The sequence below is a fragment of the Anguilla rostrata genome, chromosome 6 (genome assembly GCF_018555375.3).
Source record: "Anguilla rostrata isolate EN2019 chromosome 6, ASM1855537v3, whole genome shotgun sequence".
Classification (NCBI taxonomy): domain Eukaryota; kingdom Metazoa; phylum Chordata; class Actinopteri; order Anguilliformes; family Anguillidae; genus Anguilla; species Anguilla rostrata.
The window spans coordinates 55,396,866-55,416,311 of NC_057938.1; the positions used below are offsets into that span (position 1 = coordinate 55,396,866).

At 43.1% G+C, this 19,446-nt stretch overlaps 1 protein-coding gene across 2 annotated transcripts in view; it reads left to right on the forward strand.

The window, feature by feature from the left end:
- Positions 1–4,474, forward strand: part of xkr6b (XK, Kell blood group complex subunit-related family, member 6b) — a 28,735-nt gene extending 24,261 nt beyond the window's left edge. For both annotated transcript variants that reach the window (XM_064340710.1, XM_064340711.1), the window contains 2 exons: positions 2,962–3,158; positions 3,492–4,474. In XM_064340710.1, the coding sequence (XP_064196780.1) occupies positions 2,962–3,158; positions 3,492–4,468 (1,174 nt within the window). In that variant the 3' untranslated portion in view covers positions 4,469–4,474. The remainder of the gene's footprint in view (positions 1–2,961; positions 3,159–3,491) is intronic.
- Positions 4,475–19,446: the final 14,972 nt, after the last annotated feature.

Below are 19,446 nucleotides of genomic sequence, written 5' to 3' on the forward strand. Positions count from 1 at the left end.
CATGACGGTGATCTTAAAATTGGGCTTTCCGGTGCGCGTTCTGGTGTCAGCCACCTCAAACTTAATTCAGCTCTCGAGCTGATCGAGGCGCCACGTGTAGCCTACAATCAAGCTTGCAAATACCCATTATAAGTAACCTTACAAAAATAAACAATACATCTCTCCAGGGACTGAGCTACATTACCCTTTACAACTCACCTAATTCCTGATTTGATAGCTAATTAATATTCCAATTAAATACAGTTTTCACTTGACTCTTGTCATAGCACTGGAACTTGGGTAACTTTAGTCTACACTATAGTATCAGGTGTACAGCATGTCCTACTAGCTGTGGATAAATGAGTAGCCTTGTTGGGCTGTAAGGCCCGTTCTTATTATTATATACTTGTAGGCTCCTCCATAGTGTGTGTGTGTGTGTGTGTGAGAGTGTGTGTGTGTGTGTGTGTGTGTGTGTGTGTGTGTGTGTCTCTTCACTTGGTTCGGGTGGGCACTATTCTGGATGATTTCACACACACTCTGCCGAAGGCCTGTTTCAGATGATTGCCTCTGGGCACTGTTAACATTAAAAATGTATCATGAATTCCAAAAAAACACATGTAACTTCAGGGGTGGACCTGTGGCACCTGTGAGAGATTTTTTCCCACCGATGGCCTGAGCTGCAGCAGTGTGGTGTTTTCTGTTATCTGCAATAATCAGTGGTTTGCTCTTCTTCTCTGAAAATGTGGGCGATATTGGCAAGATATTTAGGTAAACGATATTGGATATTGGGAAGATATTTAGCATAATTGTGTGTGTGGGCTATTTGTATCTGGTGCATTTATGTGTGAGTTAGGATTTCGCTCGTTTGGGTTTCTTTGGTTTGGTTTGGGGTGAGAGAGGACTTTGGTTTGGTTTGGGGTGAGAGAGGCCTTTGGTTTGGTTTGAGGTGAGAGAGGCCTTTGGTTTGGTTTGGGGTGAGAGAGGCCTTTGGTTTGGTTTGGGGTGAGAGAGGCCTTTGGTTTGGTTTGGGGTGAGAGAGGCCTTTGGTTTGGTTTGGGGTGAGAGAGGCCTTTGGTTTGGTTTGGTGTGAGAGAGGCCTTTGGTTTGGTTTGGGGTGAGAGAGGACTTTGGTTTGGTTTGGTGTGAGAGAGGCCTTTGGTTTGGTTTGGTGTGAGAGAGGCCTTTGGTTTGGTTTGGTGTGAGAGAGGCCTTTGGTTTGGTTTGGGGTGAGAGAGGCCTTTGGTTTGGTTTGGTGTGAGAGAGGCCTTTGGTTTGGTTTGGTGTGAGAGAGGCCTTTGGTTTCTAACCCTGGATCTGCAAGGCTTGCGGATAAAGGCAAAACAGGTAATGGAGACAGGTAAGACACAGGTCAGGGAGACAGGTGAGCCAGACAAGTGAGTAGGGAGACAGGTAAGACACAGGTCAGGGAGACAGGTGAAACAGACAAGTGAGTAGGGAGACAGGTAAGACACAGATAAGGGTGAGAGGTAAGACACAGGTGAGACAGACAGGTGAGTAGGGAGACGGCTGAGACAGACAAGTGAGTAGGGGGACAGGTGAGACAGACAGGTGAGTAGGGAGACAGGTGAGACAGACAGGTGAGTAGGGAGACAGGTGAGACTGGCAGGTGAGTAGGGGGACAGGTGAGACAGACAGGTGAGTAGGGAGATGGCTGAGACAGACAGGTGAGTAGGGGGACAGGTGAGACAGACAGGTGAGTAGGGAGACAGGTGAGACTGGCAGGTGAGTAGGGGGACAGGTGAGACAGACAGGTGAGTAGGGAGACAGGTGAGACAGACAGGTGAGTAGGGAGACAGGTGAGACAGACAGGTGAGTAGGGAGATGGCTGAGACAGACAGGTGAGTAGGGAAGTGCAGAAGGTGAGAGGGGGGGGGGGGGGGGCGTGCGAAACGGGGGTGTTTCGTTACGGAGCCCAGATCACAGATTTACTCAAACGCCGGCCGTCAGCAAGAAGCAGAGACGGGAGCAGGGGAGGAGAGCAAACGAGGGGAACCGAGGACGGGGGCATCTGAGGAGAAAGTGCTGAGAATGAAGGAGGGACCAGCTTTTATGGCCTGGAGGGGGGAGGGGGCAGGAAGAGAGAGGGGGAGGAAGGAGAGAGGGAGGAGGGAGAGGGACAGAGAGAGAAGGGAAGGGGGAGGGGGAGAGATTCATATTCATTACAGTCAGTATCTTTATCACGGCGGGTAAAGAGTACTGTAAAATCGTTATTTAAAACACAGTCAGTCGCGCTCTGTCTCTGCTGAACGATTTTGGGCAGGACGCCGGTGAACGTGTTCCGAATGCAGCCGAAATCTCAGCCCGCTCTGCCCTCATCGCTCAATGCGGCTCAGCTAAAGCGCGCCCTCTAGCGGCGATTCGCAGTTAATACCGGCAGTGTTCAAACGTGGACTTTTATCTGAGGTTGATGGCCAAGCTGCGAGTTTGAGCTTCTTCTCTGTGAAGCTCTACAGCTTCTGCAGTCTGCAGGCTTCTGCCTCTCCCGAAGGAGCCTTTGCACTCCTGCATAAAACCAGTGCACTATAGGAAATTACACACTTTCACACACCATGCTGCAGGAGAGAGTTACACACTTTTACACACTAAAAGTGTGTAATTATTTCACTCCTCCTCTCTCTTCTCCTGTCTCCTCCCCTCCTCTCATCTTCTCTCTCATTCTCTCTCCCCTCTTCTCTGCTCTCCTCTCCTCTCTCCTTCCCTTTCTCCCCTCCTCTGCTCCTCTCCTCCTCTCTCCTCCCTTTCCCTCTCCCTCCTCCCTTCCCTCCCTCTCCTCTCTTCCCTCCCTGTCTCCTCCTCTCTCTCTCCTCCTCTCCCTGCTCCTCTCCACCTCCTCTCCCCTCCTCCTCCCTCCTCTCCACCTCTCTCTCCTCTCCATCCCCCCTCACCCCTCCCTCTCCTCTCCTCCTCCTCCCTCCTCCTCCTCCTCCCTCCTCCCTCCCTCCTCTCCCCTCCTCCTCTCAGGTATATCCGCACCATGTACCTGGGCATACAGAGCCGACGGCAGAAGGACCACCGGCGGCGGATCTACTGGGCGATGATGTACGAGTACGCCGACGTCAGCATGCTGCGGCTGCTGGAGAGCTTCCTGGAGAGCGCCCCCCAGCTGGTCCTCCAGCTCTGCATCATGATCCAGAAGAACCGCGCCGAGACTCTGCAGTGTAAGGGTGTGTGTGTGTGTGTGTGAGAGTGTGTGTGTGTGTGGGGTGTGTGAGTGTGTGTGGGGAGGAGGGGTGTGTGTGTATGTGTAGGGTGTGTGGGTGTGTGTGTGTGGGTGTGTAGTGGTGTGGGAGGGTGTGTGATGTGAGTGGGGGTGTGTGGGGAGGGGGAGGGGTGTGTGTGTGTATGTGTGGTGTGTGTGTGGGGGTGTGTTAAAGTTAGTTCAGACTATATATTACTATATATATATAATTATGACTGCCCTACTCTCTCTATCTTTCTACGTCTACTTTCTCCCTCTATTCATCTCTCCCCTCTCTCCCCCCCCCCTGCAGGTGTGTCGTCCGTGGGCTCCCTGCTCTCGCTGGCCTGGGTGCTGGCCTCGTACCACAAGCTGCTGCGCGACTCGCGCGACGACAAGAAGAGCATGAGCTACCGCGGCGCGCTGATCCACCTGTTCTGGCGCCTCTTCACCATCTCCTCGCGCGTGCTCTCCTTCGCCCTCTTCGCCTCCGTCTTCCACCTGTACTTCGGCGTCTTCGTGGCGGTGCACTGGTGCGCCATGACCTTCTGGGTGGTGCACGGCGGCACCGACTTCTGCATGTCCAAGTGGGAGGAGGTGCTGTTCAACACGGCGGTGGGCGTGGTCTACGTCTTCTGCTGGTTCAGCGTGAAGGAGGGCCGCACGCGGTGGCGCATGCTGGCGTACTACTCCCTGGTGCTGGCGGAGAACGCGGCGCTGACCGGGCTGTGGTACGCGTACCGCGACCCCGCCACCACCGACGCCTACGCCGCCCCGGCGCTCTGCGGCGTCTACCTGAGCTTCGCCTCGGGCGTGGCCTTCATGCTGCTGTACTACGGCGCGCTGCACCCCGCCGGCCCGCGCGTCCGCCTGCTGGCCAGCTCCTGCTGCGCCGAGCTCCTGTGGGGGCTGCCGCTGCCCCCCGAGGCCGAGCCCATGGCGCCCCCCACGCCGGGGCCGCGCGGCTCGCAGGCCACGCCCACCCGCGGCTCCGTGGGCGAGCAGGCGCGCCAGGAGGACGACCTGGCCACCGACACCTGCCTGCCCGTGTTCCAGGTGAGGTCCACCATGCCGGCGGCGGCCCGGGGGCGGGGCTACCGGCCGGAGGGGCCGCTCATTAAGATCGACATGCCCAGGAAGTGCTACCCGGCCTGGGACGCCCACTTTGTGGACCGGCGCCTGCGCAGGACCGTTAGCATCCTGCAGTACATCACGCCCAGCGCTACGGGCATCCGGTACCGCGACGGGCCTCTGCTCTACGAACTGCTCCAGTACGAGTCCTCCCTATGAGACCTCCCCCCCTCCCTCCCTCCCTCCCTCCCTCCCTCCCTCCGTCACTCTCTCTCTCTCTCTCTATCTTCAGTTTACCTCTCCAGCTCTCTCTCTCTCTCTCTCTATGTCTCTCTCTTCCCTCACTGGGTTTTTTTTTTTACTTTCGGATCTTTCGCTTCTGTTACCCCACCCCAAGGGTTATGAGAGGAAGGTCTTTGTTTAACAAAAAAAAAAGAAAAAAGAACAAAACTATAAAAGATGATGATATGGTTTTCACGCCACGTCAACAAAATTGGTCTACATTAAAAAAAAAAAATCTATGTAGACAGGGGGAAAAAAAAACGTAAATGTAAAACTATATTGATATGAACCTGTATTACAGACAGTTGCAGATGCCCTGTTGTTTTTTTTGGTACTGCGGTGTATATATTTTTTATGTACAGGAAAACAAATCGAGCATTATGTCCTTTTTTTTCTTTTTGAGCTGTTTCAGGTTTGAGTTTGACGGATGTGGCAGTGTATGGGATGTCCCGTTGGCATGCAGGAGCGATGGGGGGGTTGGGACACGACACAGGCACGCCCCCCATGGGCACAGTCTCATTCCCAAAACGCTTCTAAACAGTGACTTCCTCGTTCAGGGAGAGCAGCGATTGGTTCAGATTACATGTCAGTCTTGAAAACACGTTTGTCTTTCTTAGTTTCTCAAACCAATGCAGAATCTTCTGAAGTTGCAAGTCATCTTAAAAGTATTTTTAAACCACCCCCCCCCCCTTCCCTGTGGAAAGGGGGGCTTTCTCTGTCTCTGCCTTAACTCGAGATTTGCCATGCCTGCTTGTCTGTGATTGGTCACAGTGAGCGTGCCTGGAACTCACAGTGCCCCCTGGTGGCTGGAATGCACAGTGACATTTCACCAAAGCTCTAGTGACTGGTGCTAAAAAGAAAACAGCGTCTTGCCTTAATTCACGTCTGTTGCTTTGAAAGAGAGGCCAGCGTGAGGCGGTGTGATACAGACCCTAACTTAACCGAAGGCAACGATCACTACAGCAAAGCCTTTTAATTACAGGGGCTTCAGAACCAGGAAACAGGAAGCATTCTCCGTCACACGTCCTCTTAAACAAAGTAAAAAGGGACATATCTGCTACGGATATAACTGGAATACATTTATTAGGCAAGATGCAGAGACATTGTGCATGCTTTTTTTTTTTTTTTTTAAAGAAATGTCAAATTCAGCACTTTGGGGAAATTTTCTCGATCATCCAAAGCACAACGTGTATTTATCTTCATATTTGCAGGGCTCGTAAGTGGATCAGTGATTAACAAGCGACGCGTTTCGTTTTTGTCGGTGCTACCAGACAGAGCTACAATCTCTGGACTTTGGTGCAAGCCCTCGGTGCTAAAACTGGGCTTTAAGGTCTTACTCAATCCAACCACTGAGCAATTTGGCCTTACCTTTGAATGATGACAATATTATGCAAATCAACCCGGTATTCTTTCAGTTTTTTGGTCATTTGTTTGTTTGTTTCATTTCCCGATCACAGACATGGCATTTTAAGTTCAATCTGCAACTATAAAAATCCCTTATGCAGAGTTAAGGAGAATGTGCGTTTGCACCAGGATTGAATTTGAGGATGTGCCTCGTTTGTAAAAAATCTTGCAGGAGTGTTTTTTGTTTTACCCAAGCTTCTCCCTTACCAAAACTGAAGCCGGACCTCCCTTGGGTCTGTTCTGCTGAAGTACAGACCTGTAGTGCAGACCCAGTCGATTAGTGAAACAGGAACAGGTGCAATCTCTACAGTAAAATCAGCTTGTAACAGTAAGCCTGTTCTGTGTACAGCGTTTGTTTCAATATCGGTCCCACACTGTAATAACTAAATTCTGTTTTTTGTTTTTTTTTAATTGGGGGTTATAAATACAGATCCTGATATTGGCATGTTATTGAAATCAATATGAGCATTAGAGTTTAACAAATGGAGCACACGTGGAAGATCTCATTTTTACACAAGCAGAAATGAATGACAACACAAGTCGTCCACAAGGAAAAGAGGTCAACAATCGTTCGTTGACATGAAAGAAAGCTTGCGTTCCTTTTTTTCATTATGTACAGTTGAGTATGTATTTTCGTACGGCAGTGGAAGAGGTTATTTAAGAGAGCACAATATTTTGCTTTTGCCCCATTGAGGCCCAGGTTGCCAAGTTACGTCTTTTATTAAGCACATTAACGCAGAGGAAGGTAGTAAGGCAGGTCCATCCAGACCTGGAGCCATTGACCCGCTGCACACAAACAGTTTCCAGATAGAGTGATGATGAGATGGTGTGTGTTTACAGTGCAGGTGTGGGGGGGAAGCATAAAGCACAGGAACGCACAGAGACTGTGGGGTGGGGGGTGAGGTTGTCTCTGTCCGAATTTCCATCCTCCTGCTGCCACTGAAAGCTGTGTTTTTATGTGTGAATTATTTCTTTTTTGTTTTCTTTTTTTTTAAACTTTCATCTTTTCTCTTTCTCCTCCTCCTCTTCCTCCTCTTCCTCCTCCTCTCTGGTCAGAGGTCTTTTATCCCGAAATGAATGAAATTGGAGTAATAAGCATAATTATATTAATAACAAACTTACAACGGTGCAGATACATGTCAGTGGTTTTCCGAATGAACCCTGGCATGCAGATATTTTTATTTATTTTTAAAAATCTTATTTACTGTTATTACGTGTATTTTATTTTATTTTTTTGGTCAATTTCTTAGATGTAATAATATCAGAAAAAAAACAACAACATTGTTAAGCTAATCAAGCCAGGGGCTATCTTTGCCTGAATATACCTGAATTTTTACACAGTTTAAGAACACGTTCCAGTGTTACTCACTGAATGCTTTTATAGACACCTTCTGCGACAAAAGAGGTTTCTCCCTCGGAACACAGGGCTTGCTGCTATTGGTTCCTGCAAAGGCAGCAACGATTAAGCCAAATCACACCATTTACTGTAACTGTAACCTTCCACCTGTTCCTGGTGCACCTAGACCCTCTCCTAACACCCTGCTTCGCAAAGCAACTCAAGGGAACTATGGGTTAGTGTGTGGCTGGCCAACAGCTTTTTTTTTGTTTGTTTATTTCTTTTTCTGTGTGTATGTCTTTGTATGAGTTTGCTGAAAAATGAAAACGTCTTTTTTGTGCCATTTGAATAATTATTTTAAAGCTCCAGCTGGTGACGTAAATAATGTTTTAGCCTACTGGTTAAGCTTTGTTGGTTAATCAGTTTTAGTGTTTAATTTATATGTTAATTTCTCTAGTTATTTATCTTTTACGATTGTTTTGTTTACCTGTGAGTTGCCAGCTAACTGTTAGCACTGTGGCTATAAGCATTGGCACTAAGGCAACCGTGCGTTAGCACTGCAGGTGTAAGCATTTGTGCTACGGCTGTAAGCTGTCGCTGTAAATGTTAGTGCCGCAGCTGTAAGCATTGGACGCTGGAATTGTAAGTATTAGCGTGGCAGTTGTAAGTGTTAGCGCTCAGGCTATAAGTGTTAGTGCTGCAATTGTAAGCGGTAGCGCTGCGGCTAGTAGCGTTAGCGCTGCAATTGTAAGCGGTAGCGCTGCGGCTAGTAGCATTAGCGCTGCAATTGTAAGCGGTAGCGCTGCGGCTAGTAGCGTTAGCGCTACAATTGTACGCGGTAGCGCTGCGGCTAGTAGCGTTAGTGCTGCAATTGTAAGCACTACCACTGCAGCTATGAGCGTTCGCGCATGTAGGCTGCCAGAGGGGTTTAGGTGCACCACTAAGAGGAGGCCATCTTACGAGGTTCTCCTTGACCCTTTTGTGCTGCTAAGATCTTTGCAGGCAGATGTTGTGCCGGTGAGCCCAGTGGAGTGAAGGGTTCTTGCCAGGGGTGGAACCACAGGGCAGTTTGTGGGGAGAACTGTGGGTGCAGCCAATCACATAACAGCTTCATGCTAACTAACCAATTGGGAGGCAGCTTCGTGGTTGCTAACCAATGGTGTGACATGGTGGTTATACCATTTTATGGTTCTTGTTCTGCTTTCACCCCTTCTGCTGTCAAACACAAACTCCTGCCAGAAGAACGGCTTCTTCGTTATTTATGTTGGCAGGATTTTGTGCGTGGTTTTGCAGGCTGAATGGGAGGTGCTCACTCTCGCCCACGCGGGACTCTGGGGGTGGGGTGGGGGGGCCACGCCCTTTTGCGCGCAGTCACACTGGTGCTACCTCACAAGCTGCCCTCCTGCCCCGGCTCCGCCCCTCGGTCGCTGCTCACCCTTCACCCCCCTCTCTCTCTCCCCGCGTGTGTGTGTGTGACTCAGGTGTATTCTGGTGCAGAGATTCTCTTTTCAGGAGTCATTCTGCTGTCTGATTGGTGCATTAAAACTGCTCCAGAGAGAAAGAGCAACAGAGAGATGGGGAAAGAGAGAGAGAGTGAGAGAGAAAAGAGCAAACTCTGAAACATCTCAGTCTGTGACCGCCGACTCATTCAGTGCCCTCCACACCAGCTGACCCGCAGCACTTTAATTTGCAGAACCGCGGTTCTGTCTCTCTCTCGCTCTCTCTCCGTCTGTCTCTCTCTCTCTCTCTCTCTCTGGGGCATTCCCCTTAAGGTTCCGAGGGGTTCCGTTTCTGTCACGGTTACGACACGGTTCTCTGGTTCACTGTTGTTTGCTGGGAAACCCTCCCCACCCCCGCCCCCACCCCACTGCTGGCCATTTGTGTTTTCGCGATCGGTAATTCATTTACATTTCGTTTTGAGAAACGCTGACCGCCAAAAAAAATGAACATATGTTAAAAATATTGGTGCACGGACAGGTTCGTGATTTGTCCTACGTTAATGTGTTCCCATTGAGGAAGGGGAGAGAGAAAGCACACTGTGACTGTTCATCTACACACTCACACGCACACACACACACCTGCCCAATTCAGGCCAGGCCATGTGAGCTGAACTCACAGGAATATTTGGGCTATTTCACCCAAGACAGGAGTGGGGGGTGGGGGGGGTGGATGGGAGAGGCGCATCGGTCAGAAGATGGGCAGTTCCAAACGCTGACTTTAAATCCCTTATTAAACCAAGGTTTTCCCTTTCTTGCTTCAATTCTTCCCCTGCAAATTTAACGCTAGTTTGGAAAATTGGCAGTTAAAATGAAATCGATAATTAAATAGTGTAGCAGATTTTCGCAATGAAATCTGCAAAATACCAAGTGTAGGATCCAAACATGAAACTCATAACTCATACAAGGATTGGTTCAGCCACATACGTAAAATGTTTTTTGTTTTTTAAACGATATATATATATATATATACATATATATATGTAAAATTAAATATTAATAAATTATCAGAGGAGAACATTGTCCACTGCCTACCCTCTCCCCACAAAATTATAATCTGTAGCTATTTGCACAATAACAACAGCAACATGTCCTTTATTTTACTGTTTGCAAAGCACATCAGTGAGGCACCAAAACACGTGACTGTGGGTGAAGCTTGTTGTTCCTGTCCGACACAAACACAAACACACACGCACACAATGCTAAAAAGAATTAAACAGCAAAGTTTGGGTTCTCACACCTCGCGGTGCCTTGTCCTATCGGTGCTAGAGGCAGCCATTTCAGCAAACGACAACAATAGCTAGTGTTTCCCCCCCTCCGTCCGTGTTCCGCCAGCGTCGTCATGGCAACCATTGTTCATAAGTGTGACATAATCACACGTGGAACCGTGTTCTCCAATCGTGACACCTTCTGATGTGATTATGAAATTCCAAAATATATATACGTGTGGTTGGTGCAGCAGCACGGAATCTTGTTTATTTTTTTCCTGTTGTGGTTGTGGAAGACAAAGGCAATACTGGACATCTGGTGGTCAACTTGAATTTCCTGTTCCTTTGTCTCCTCTTTTGAGAGGATTTCACCTTGATTTAAAAAAACAAAAAAACAAACCCTGTTATTTCAGCATGCAGATGTATTTGGGAAAATTAGATGAAAATACATGGTTTCAAAAATGTTGTAATTGGCAAAATGTAATTCTTACTGGGCTTTGATGTAATGGATCCTGTTCTTCTTGTTTTGTGGCAGAGTTGAGAAATTAATTTTGAAAGGTAAATCAGGTTTAGTGCCAAGATTCACCAACGTTACGCCAGACTAACCCGATGGTCAACTTTCACGTTCCCTTCACAGTGTTCCAGGTGGCTCGGTTTAGGAATGAGATTTTCCGTTGCTATGACAAAAAAAAAAGTAAAATTTGGCCTGTTTCAGCTTTGATGGAAGGTAAACGGTACTGTCAATGTAACGAATCCGGAGGTGACCATCTGGTTGATCGATAATATCTATGGTAAGATTTTCTCAACTCCTTCGTTACCTTTGACCTGAGGGCTTCCACAAACACAGGAAGGTGGTGAGCTGACAGATCTCGCCACCTTTCAGTGTCCCTGCGGTGTGGGTTTATTGGTATTTTTTTTGTTTTGTTTGTTTGTTTGTTTGTTTTGTCTGTTCTTGCATAATGGTGCATTTCAGCGTTTCTAAACCTGGTGCTGACGGACGCTCCCGTAAGGTGCTACCACGGTACGAACTGCAGGGGGCGATGTTGCAGTGCTGCCCGGAGCGCCGTGCCACAACCTGCCTCAGAATCCTGCAGTCTTGCTTTCACTCTGGAAGAACCATACCCCCCCCCCCCAACCCCCCAACCCCCCAGATGAACCCCCCCCCTCCCAACTCAGTTTACAGCGGAGCTCTCTGCTCTGTGTCAACGGTGCCACGTTTCCAAACCTGCGCGTATGTAACGACGAGATTTCACACATGCATGCATGCGCCTTTCTCCCTTTCTTTACACTTTGGGGATGCTTTCAATTATTTTAAATCAGTGTTTTTTTTTTTTTGTTTGTTTTTTTTTTTGGAAGCCAAATCTTAATTTTGTCCTTTAAAATGTGTTGATGGTTTTATGTCTGTAAGACACTTGTGGTGTGTGTACCTCCTCAAATCTGTGGAGTCGGCCAAAATGCTACGGTATGTATGAAAACACTTCAGAGTAGAATCATTTGATTTTTAAAAATCTATCAAAATCCAACAGCTGTCAAAATGATTACTGCATTTATTTATTTATTTATTTATTTATTTATTTATTTATTTATTTATTTATTTATTTATTTATTTATTTATTTATTTAGTTGGTACATTTTTTTATTGCCATTGCAAGATTCATTTATTATGTTGGGAGATTAATTTATATATGTGGATTGTCTGTGCAGTTTTGAATCTTTTGAATTTGTAAATTAAAATCTGTCATGATAAGGGGTAGTGTAGCTGACATAATTCAGAGGTCTGTCTGCAAAACCCCTTTGCTAAATTCTGACCTGTGTCACATTTGTGTTATACTGTTGCTCCGGGGTAGTGTTGCATTCAAGTACTGAAATAATCTACCATTTTTATGTCAGATATTTAAGTTATGAAACGTGTAAAATATCTTCTGATGTCCAGTATTGCTCACTTGTCCACTTTTAATTTTGGGAACAATATTAATAACATAAGGTGCTAAAGTTGAAATTCTTTTTATATGCTTTGGTTTTTTTTTTAGATGTAAAGAGAAATATTACATTAAAAAATTAATGTGAAGCCTTACTCTAGATGGATATATCATATAAGACTGTTGATCCCCAAAACAAAAAAAGTGAAAATGATAAAGACAGTTGTATATAATGTATGAAAGTAAATTCATTTTCTTATATACCAGTAATTGTACACTGTACATTGAAAAGCTGTTTTTTCTTTTTTGTTATTTTTTTTTGTTATTATTTTCTATACATACATTCATTTTGCCTTTTTTGGCACATTCAGTGTTTACGCACACATGTGTGAATACATATGTATGTGAATACAGCTGATAGGAAATATATACATATAATATATATATTAATGGTGTTTCCAGTCATAAGAAATGCTGTTTGTTTGATTTGTAGTTACACAAGGGCAATGGTTACTTAGCCAGTTTTGCTTTGCTCTGATTGGTTGGCGGCGACAGTATGCAAATAAAGGCCAGTGTGCTTCGGAGCCAGGGGGATTCTGGGAATTTGAGTTACGTACGGTGCGTTTCAGAATCCGGAGCTTACCAGTCTGGCTCCCAGGCATTCAGAGAGGGAAAAACGCCTACTGGTGCGTCACGCAGCCAAAGTTAACAACTTTAGCGAGAATCTCAAGTCCAATCAAAAGCACCAAATCTGCAAAACTGGGCTGGGTGCCATCTTGGGTGATCCCTGGCTGAGTGGCCACTGCCTCAGAGATATTTCCGAACAGATGCGCTGACTTCTCAGCTCTGCGTGTGAATAGATCGAAAACATCCCCTCGCACAGGAAGTAACTTTTGTTCTGTTCTGTTCTTTTGTTTTTTTTTTCTGTTACATTTCTTTCCTTTTCTGGGAATTTCCTAGAAATGAGTACCACAAGAGCATCTGATAAAGGCGACTGCAGGCTGTACATTGAGCTTGTAACGTTGAGCTTTGACTGTGAATCTATTTTAACTTCTCTGGTCTCTTTGTGACATGTCAGTGAACGTCTCTTACCTCAAAAGATAAATGGGAAAATGAGGAAATACATATATTTAAAAACACACACACAGACAGAGAGCAGATGGTGTGTGTATGTGTGTTTATTTCTGCACTAGGTGCTTTCTGTGACACAAAGAGAGGCAAACGCAATCAGATTGTGTGTGCTAAAACAAATACGACTGAAGTGCATATAAATCTATTGGTTGTTTAAAAAAAATAAGTGCATGAAGACAATGGCTGGATTGAACAATGTAAACAGGGAGTCTGATCCAAGCATGCGTGTGTGCGTGTGAGTGTGTGTGTTTGTGAGTGTGTGTGTGTGTGCATGCATGCGCGTGTGTGTGTGTGTATGTGAGTATGTGAGTGTGTGTGTATATTTGGTGTTACTACCTTTCAGAAGATAATACAGCAGCCAACGCAGCCTAGAGTAAAGAAAAAGAAGAAAAAAATAACAAAACATTAAATGTTTAATTTAAACAGGAAACAAAATGCACTTTCTCACCTTGATGCAAAGCCACCACTCAACTATGCAATGAGTTTTATTATTATTATTATTATTATTATTATTATTATTATTATTATTATTCCTGAAATTCTGACACTCTTTTCCACTCTTCAAAAAATATGTACAGCAGCTTACTCAATAACAGGTTCAAGGTGAGATTTCTCAGATCAATCATTTGAAACGTAAACAAATAATTAAATCAAAATCGCCAACAAATCAGCAACACAGCAGCAGACCCTGTTAAACATTTTCTTATCAAGAGAATTCTATTTCTTTCGCTAATTTGTTATAGTGGTGTGTGTCTGAGTTTACCATCCATCACTGGCTCCTGCTCTCACTGTCTGATAGAACAGTTGTATTTTCTCCTTATTTTTTGTGCTTTGTCTGAGAGTGTGTGTGTGTGTGTGTGTGTCTGCTGGATGTTTGCAGATAATGGCCATACTCTGAAGGAAACCACTCCTGTTAACAAAACCATGGTGCACAGTACTGCAACGCAAAGTTGGAGTACTGTGTTACATTAATAAAGCATTGCATGCATAAAGCATTGATGTAACACAGTTTTAGGGACCACAGTGGTGTGAGTTTTTTGTGAGCACGATGAACTGGTATCAATTCGCTCATAGCTCGTGTCTGATACTGTTAGCTGGTGTCTGATGCTGTTAGCTGGTGTCTGATGCTGTTACCTGGTGTCTGATGCTGTTAGCTGGTGTCTGATGCTGTTAGCTGGTGTCTGATGCTGTTAGCTGGTGTCTGATGCTGTTAGCTTGTGTCTGATAATGTTAGCTGGTGTTTGATGCTGTTAGTGGTGTCTGATACTGTTAGCTGGTGTCTGATGCTGCTAGCTAGTTTCTGATACTGTTAGCTGGTGTCTGATGCTGTTAGCTGGTGTCTGACACTGTTAGCTGGTGTCTGACACTGTTGGCTGGTGTCTGATGTGGTTATCTGGTGACTGATGTCCACCTCTTTCACTCCTTCATAGCCAGATTCTCCTCTGTCAGGTCCATCCATTTATCTTGTTCTCTCTGTTTTACTGTTTTCTTTTTTTGATGTTTTCTCCCCTCTATACAAACAGTAAAATCCCTCAGTGAATTAAAGTGTAAACATGTTCAAACCGTTACAGTGCGCCATTTGCCACCTGACTTTACGGTTGGGAAGGGTGACATCACTCTGTTGTGTGCCGAATAGTTTCACAGTAACAGTGTCACAGCCTGATGATTACACCACTTCCTGTAGCTCAGGATCTGGCTCTTTTCATTCCCTTATATATATATGTAATTTAAATAATCTCATTCAGGACCACAAGCACCAAAAGTGCATGTGGGTGGCAGTTTACAAAAAAACGTGTCTTTACAGACAGCTAGTCTTCATCTATCACTCAATACTCACTCTGGTTCTATACCATGAAATCCAGCTATCTAAAGTCATTACAGACAACATTGTAGCTTTGTTTGTCTATTTTTGTATTGTCGTTGGGAATAACTTTAACATAATTAGAAATTATGATAGAATTACATCTCTAATACCCTGTTTACGGCAAAGTTTAGTCACACACACACACGAATGCATCACGCCTAAGGAAAAACAGTTACGCATCATTCAGATACTTTCTCAGTCAGATTTTGGGCCAAATTCAATCTGATCGCAAATGTGGACTTTTTCCAAATTTGAATTGAGAAGTACTTACATTAAACATGCATCATTTTTGTGACGTGAGTCACCACTAAATACACTGGTTTACATTTTGGTGAGATAGTGTGACATTTTGTCAACTAAGAACTGCTCCAAAAGAAAATAAATAATAAATTGTAAATGCATAAAAAGGCAGATTTCCCCATCGACTCTGCCCACTATATTCTCAAGGTTTTACAAGTCAAAACATTTTACAAACATTAAGCTCAGTTTATAAATTCAGCAAGAATTTAATATTTTTGAAAATCAATGGGTTTTTTTTTCATTAAACACAAGCGTGTTCTTGTCTGATGACAATTAACATTTGGCTATAAAGGTACAAAAACATAATTAACATTTTTTAAAAGAACATTAGACACCTAATTATTTTAGAAGCATTAATAGTACCTAACTACAGTGCTCATTCTCGTGGAGGTGATTTTGGGTTGTTAAGTGACGCTTATTACTGAATATTATTATATTAAACTACATTTCCCCAAAAAGATATTTATTTGAGAGAGAAAAAACAAATGAATTAGAAAATATGTGGCAGCAGGATTTTTATTTTGTGTTTTTATACTACATCTATACCTTGCTGTGTTTGCTGTCTTGGTGTTCTTCAGCTTTTAAAAAAGAGAATAAAATATATGAATATATAGTCATTCATTGTCAAGCTAATTTTAGGCCATTTTAATGAGTACTGTGACTGGAAATCTTTTTTATCTGTTATTTTGGAGCGTTTTAGGTCATAGTAATTTATTTTCAGGTCATGTTTGATATAATTTGCACTGATCGATGTCTTCTATTGCTGATTTTGTTAATTTGTTTATTAAGTTCACAGTTATATTCAAAACAAATGAAGAATAATGATGAAAAACCTGTTTTCTCGGATTGTGTAATGTTGTGTTGTCCGGATTCTGTATAAAAATCAAAAATGTAAATGATGTGTTGCGTATCTGCCAGTCGAATGATGGCTGTGTCTTTAACTGATGTAATTAACAGAAATGCATAATGTCAGTGTTTTGAAACACATTTTAAATATCTTTTTTAAAAAATACATTGAAAAACTCTAGTTAAGATGTTTGTGTACTCTTGCATGGTTAAGATGAGAATTGTCGTTGAGCTCTTCTGTGAAAGGAGTGGTTTGGATTCTTTTTCTCCTTCATCGACCCCCATTCGTCAGGTGTCTGTCTTCATCATCGTCTTCATCACCCAGTTCTTTCCTTTTTTTCAGTTTTTACTCTGGACCCACAGCAAGTTCAACACCCTCCCTGTGAACACCCTTGCATTGCATTGTTCAGTAGTCTACTTAATCGACCCACTGATCACCTTCAATAAAAAAAGATTGAGGTTTTTTTTTTTTTTTTCATTTTACCGGAAAACTAGCTGTCTGTATGAATGACAAAAGTGGTAAAAATGCTTATGGTTGGTTCATTACTTTACCCTTTAAGAAAAACATTTACTCATACAAAATTTACATTTAAAATATTTTGTGTGTATGGTTTTTTTTACTTCCCAGTATGCAGGGACATGTTGCACTTATTAGCTTATGATATTTCAGAAATTCATGTAATTTTCTCTTTGGCTACAGTATCATCATTGCAAAAAAGATTGCATAACATCTTTATTGATCTCTTTTTTAAATACAGCACTGTTCGAAAGACTGACAAAATCACATCTGAACACATAGCTTGGTGCTAAATAAACTTCAGTCGTGACATGCGATTTTCTCTTTGTACTGTAAGGACACGCATCTGCGATTGGCCCAGACATGTCACATGGGACATCTAGGGCCCGTATTCCTCTATGACGCTGGGAATTAAGTTAAATTTGGGAAGTTAATGAAAAAGGAGTGGAACTCAGAAATAAAACCAAACGCAGAAACCTACCTGACCTATGAAATGACATCAGGACATCTTAAGGGCATCATGAGGGCACTGTACAAGAAGACTAAAAGAGGAGCAATAAAAATGCAGAATCTTTTGTTCTTTGGTTTATTAGCACTACCCACTCGTTACCCCATTACTACTAATTTACTTTGGAATTACATCCATTTTTGCGGTTTTTATTCATTTTTTTACAAAAAGTCAAGTCAAGTCATTTAATTAAAAAAAACTAATTTCTTATAGTCTAAATCCTCCATCTATTCCAACTGATCTGTGGCCTGAACACACAGAAATAGACGGGTGAAACAGCGTGAGACCTGAACGTGTTTCACACTGTGAGGTGCAGCCGATGTCCTGTTGCTTTAAATATGTAAATCTTAGAGGTAAAAACTAAGCAAATCCTCATGAATGTAAAGAATGTGCAACATTGTTGCAATGTTTTTTTTGGCAGTTGCAGTAGTAATTTACCAATTGGCCTTCTTTGTCCTATCATTTATGCATAAAATACATAAATGCATTGATCCGTTTAGTGCAAGCCTTTCTACCCATATAGGCTGAATGACCACTGGAGAAATAACACAAATTTTCTTTAAAGCAGGCTGTACAGTGCCAGCCAACTAGCGTGCTATTTTTAGGCGATTTGCCAATGTGCTGTTTGTATAGCTACTTGCCCTCAAATACCGAGCACAGTCTCTTCTCTTACGTTTGTGACATCATGACCCGGACATATGGGTCATCAGCAGCTTGTATGTCATTTTTTTAAATAAGCTTGTATTTATTCTATGGAAATTACCCACAATTAGACTGTATTTTATGACTAAAAAATACTTCCTGTATTACATGGCCAGTTATGAATTCAGTATGTGAGATACTGAATGTACTGCATCTGAGTCTGTGTGTTAGACACACATGGACTTTAAATTCAGCTTCATAGAAGAAGAGATTAAACACACTCCCAATCCGACACCTCTCAAATGATACATTCCTGACGATCCACAGTATCAATCTGGCACTGAGTGCTGTATTTAAAGCACCTAATGGTGAATAACTTAAGCAGGAGTTGTGCAGTTAATTGTCTGTTAACAGACATGTTCTGCGTGGAGAGAGAAAGAAGAAAAAGGGTCAAAAATTATTGTATCTGAATTCCCATCAATCAGTGTCTTTTTCATTATTATTATTATTTTTTTTGCCTGGTTGTAACTTCCTGTTTCCTGTCATGTGACATGTGCATCACTCTCCATTTTACTAGAGTTTAATCTGAGACTGTCTTCCTTTGGGACAATAATGAATGTATCTACTGCACACAAAAAAAAAATTACACAGAATGACTGATTGGAATATTAATCTCCTGATTTATGCGTTCTTCTTCAATTGTACATTACGAGAAAGGGATTACAGAACATTTATTTACCTACCAAGTCATGTATTTTTATTGAACCTAGCATAATTTTCATAACAAAACTGATAACATGATTATGATTGTTGTTTTTTTCTTTTGTTATATTTTTTCTGCGAGAATTGCTATGATGAAAATATCAGAGGTTTTGGTAATGAAAACAATGAAAAAAAACATGTACTTACTCAGTTCACCTGGACAAAGAGATATGATTTATACATGAATCAGACAGTATTTATTTCAATTTTGTATCTTTCCATTTTAATACATTATAATGTTGTGACTGAAATGAAAAATATAAACAATTCATTTTATTATATTCTGTGTGGCGTTTCTTTTTAAATATATATTTTTCTGCAATGGAAATGGATGTGCAGATTTTGAATTTTAACATGAAAAAGGTTTATTTGAATAATAGATGAAAAGTAGAAGTGAGATTCAAGAACATTTGCTACTGATTTCACAACACAAAACGCTCCTGCACGCTCCAAATCACTATTGTTCTGTATTTTTTGGAATTAACCCTGCATAAGAAAAATAAAGATATAGCTACTTGTTAAAACACAACAAACAAATGCAAACTTCCTAAAACACAAACACATATGGCTATTTCTAATCAACAGAGGTATCAATAAATGTCCTTAACGATAGACAGATGCGACATATCTATATAGCAGTAAACGCTGAGTTCTCGCACTGTGATATCTTGTTTTACCCCCTCGACATCGCCATGTGCCCAATAAAGGATAAGCCACCCACCACAGATCCCAAAATAAGTGTATTTGGTTTTTCTACATTTGTTTGGGTAGCAATGTCAGACTATTAACCAGTACTTACATATTTTTTCCAAAAACGCATGGAAATTTTAAACATGCTTTTCATAAACTGTGATTTGGGGAAATTGTGTGACTTTATTTTTACTGGTTTGATGGGCAACTTGCTCTACTGTAACCTGTCATGTACTGGTCCTGTCACCTGGGAGCGCAGCGCGCGACAGAAAAAAGTCTCTCCAGCGCGATG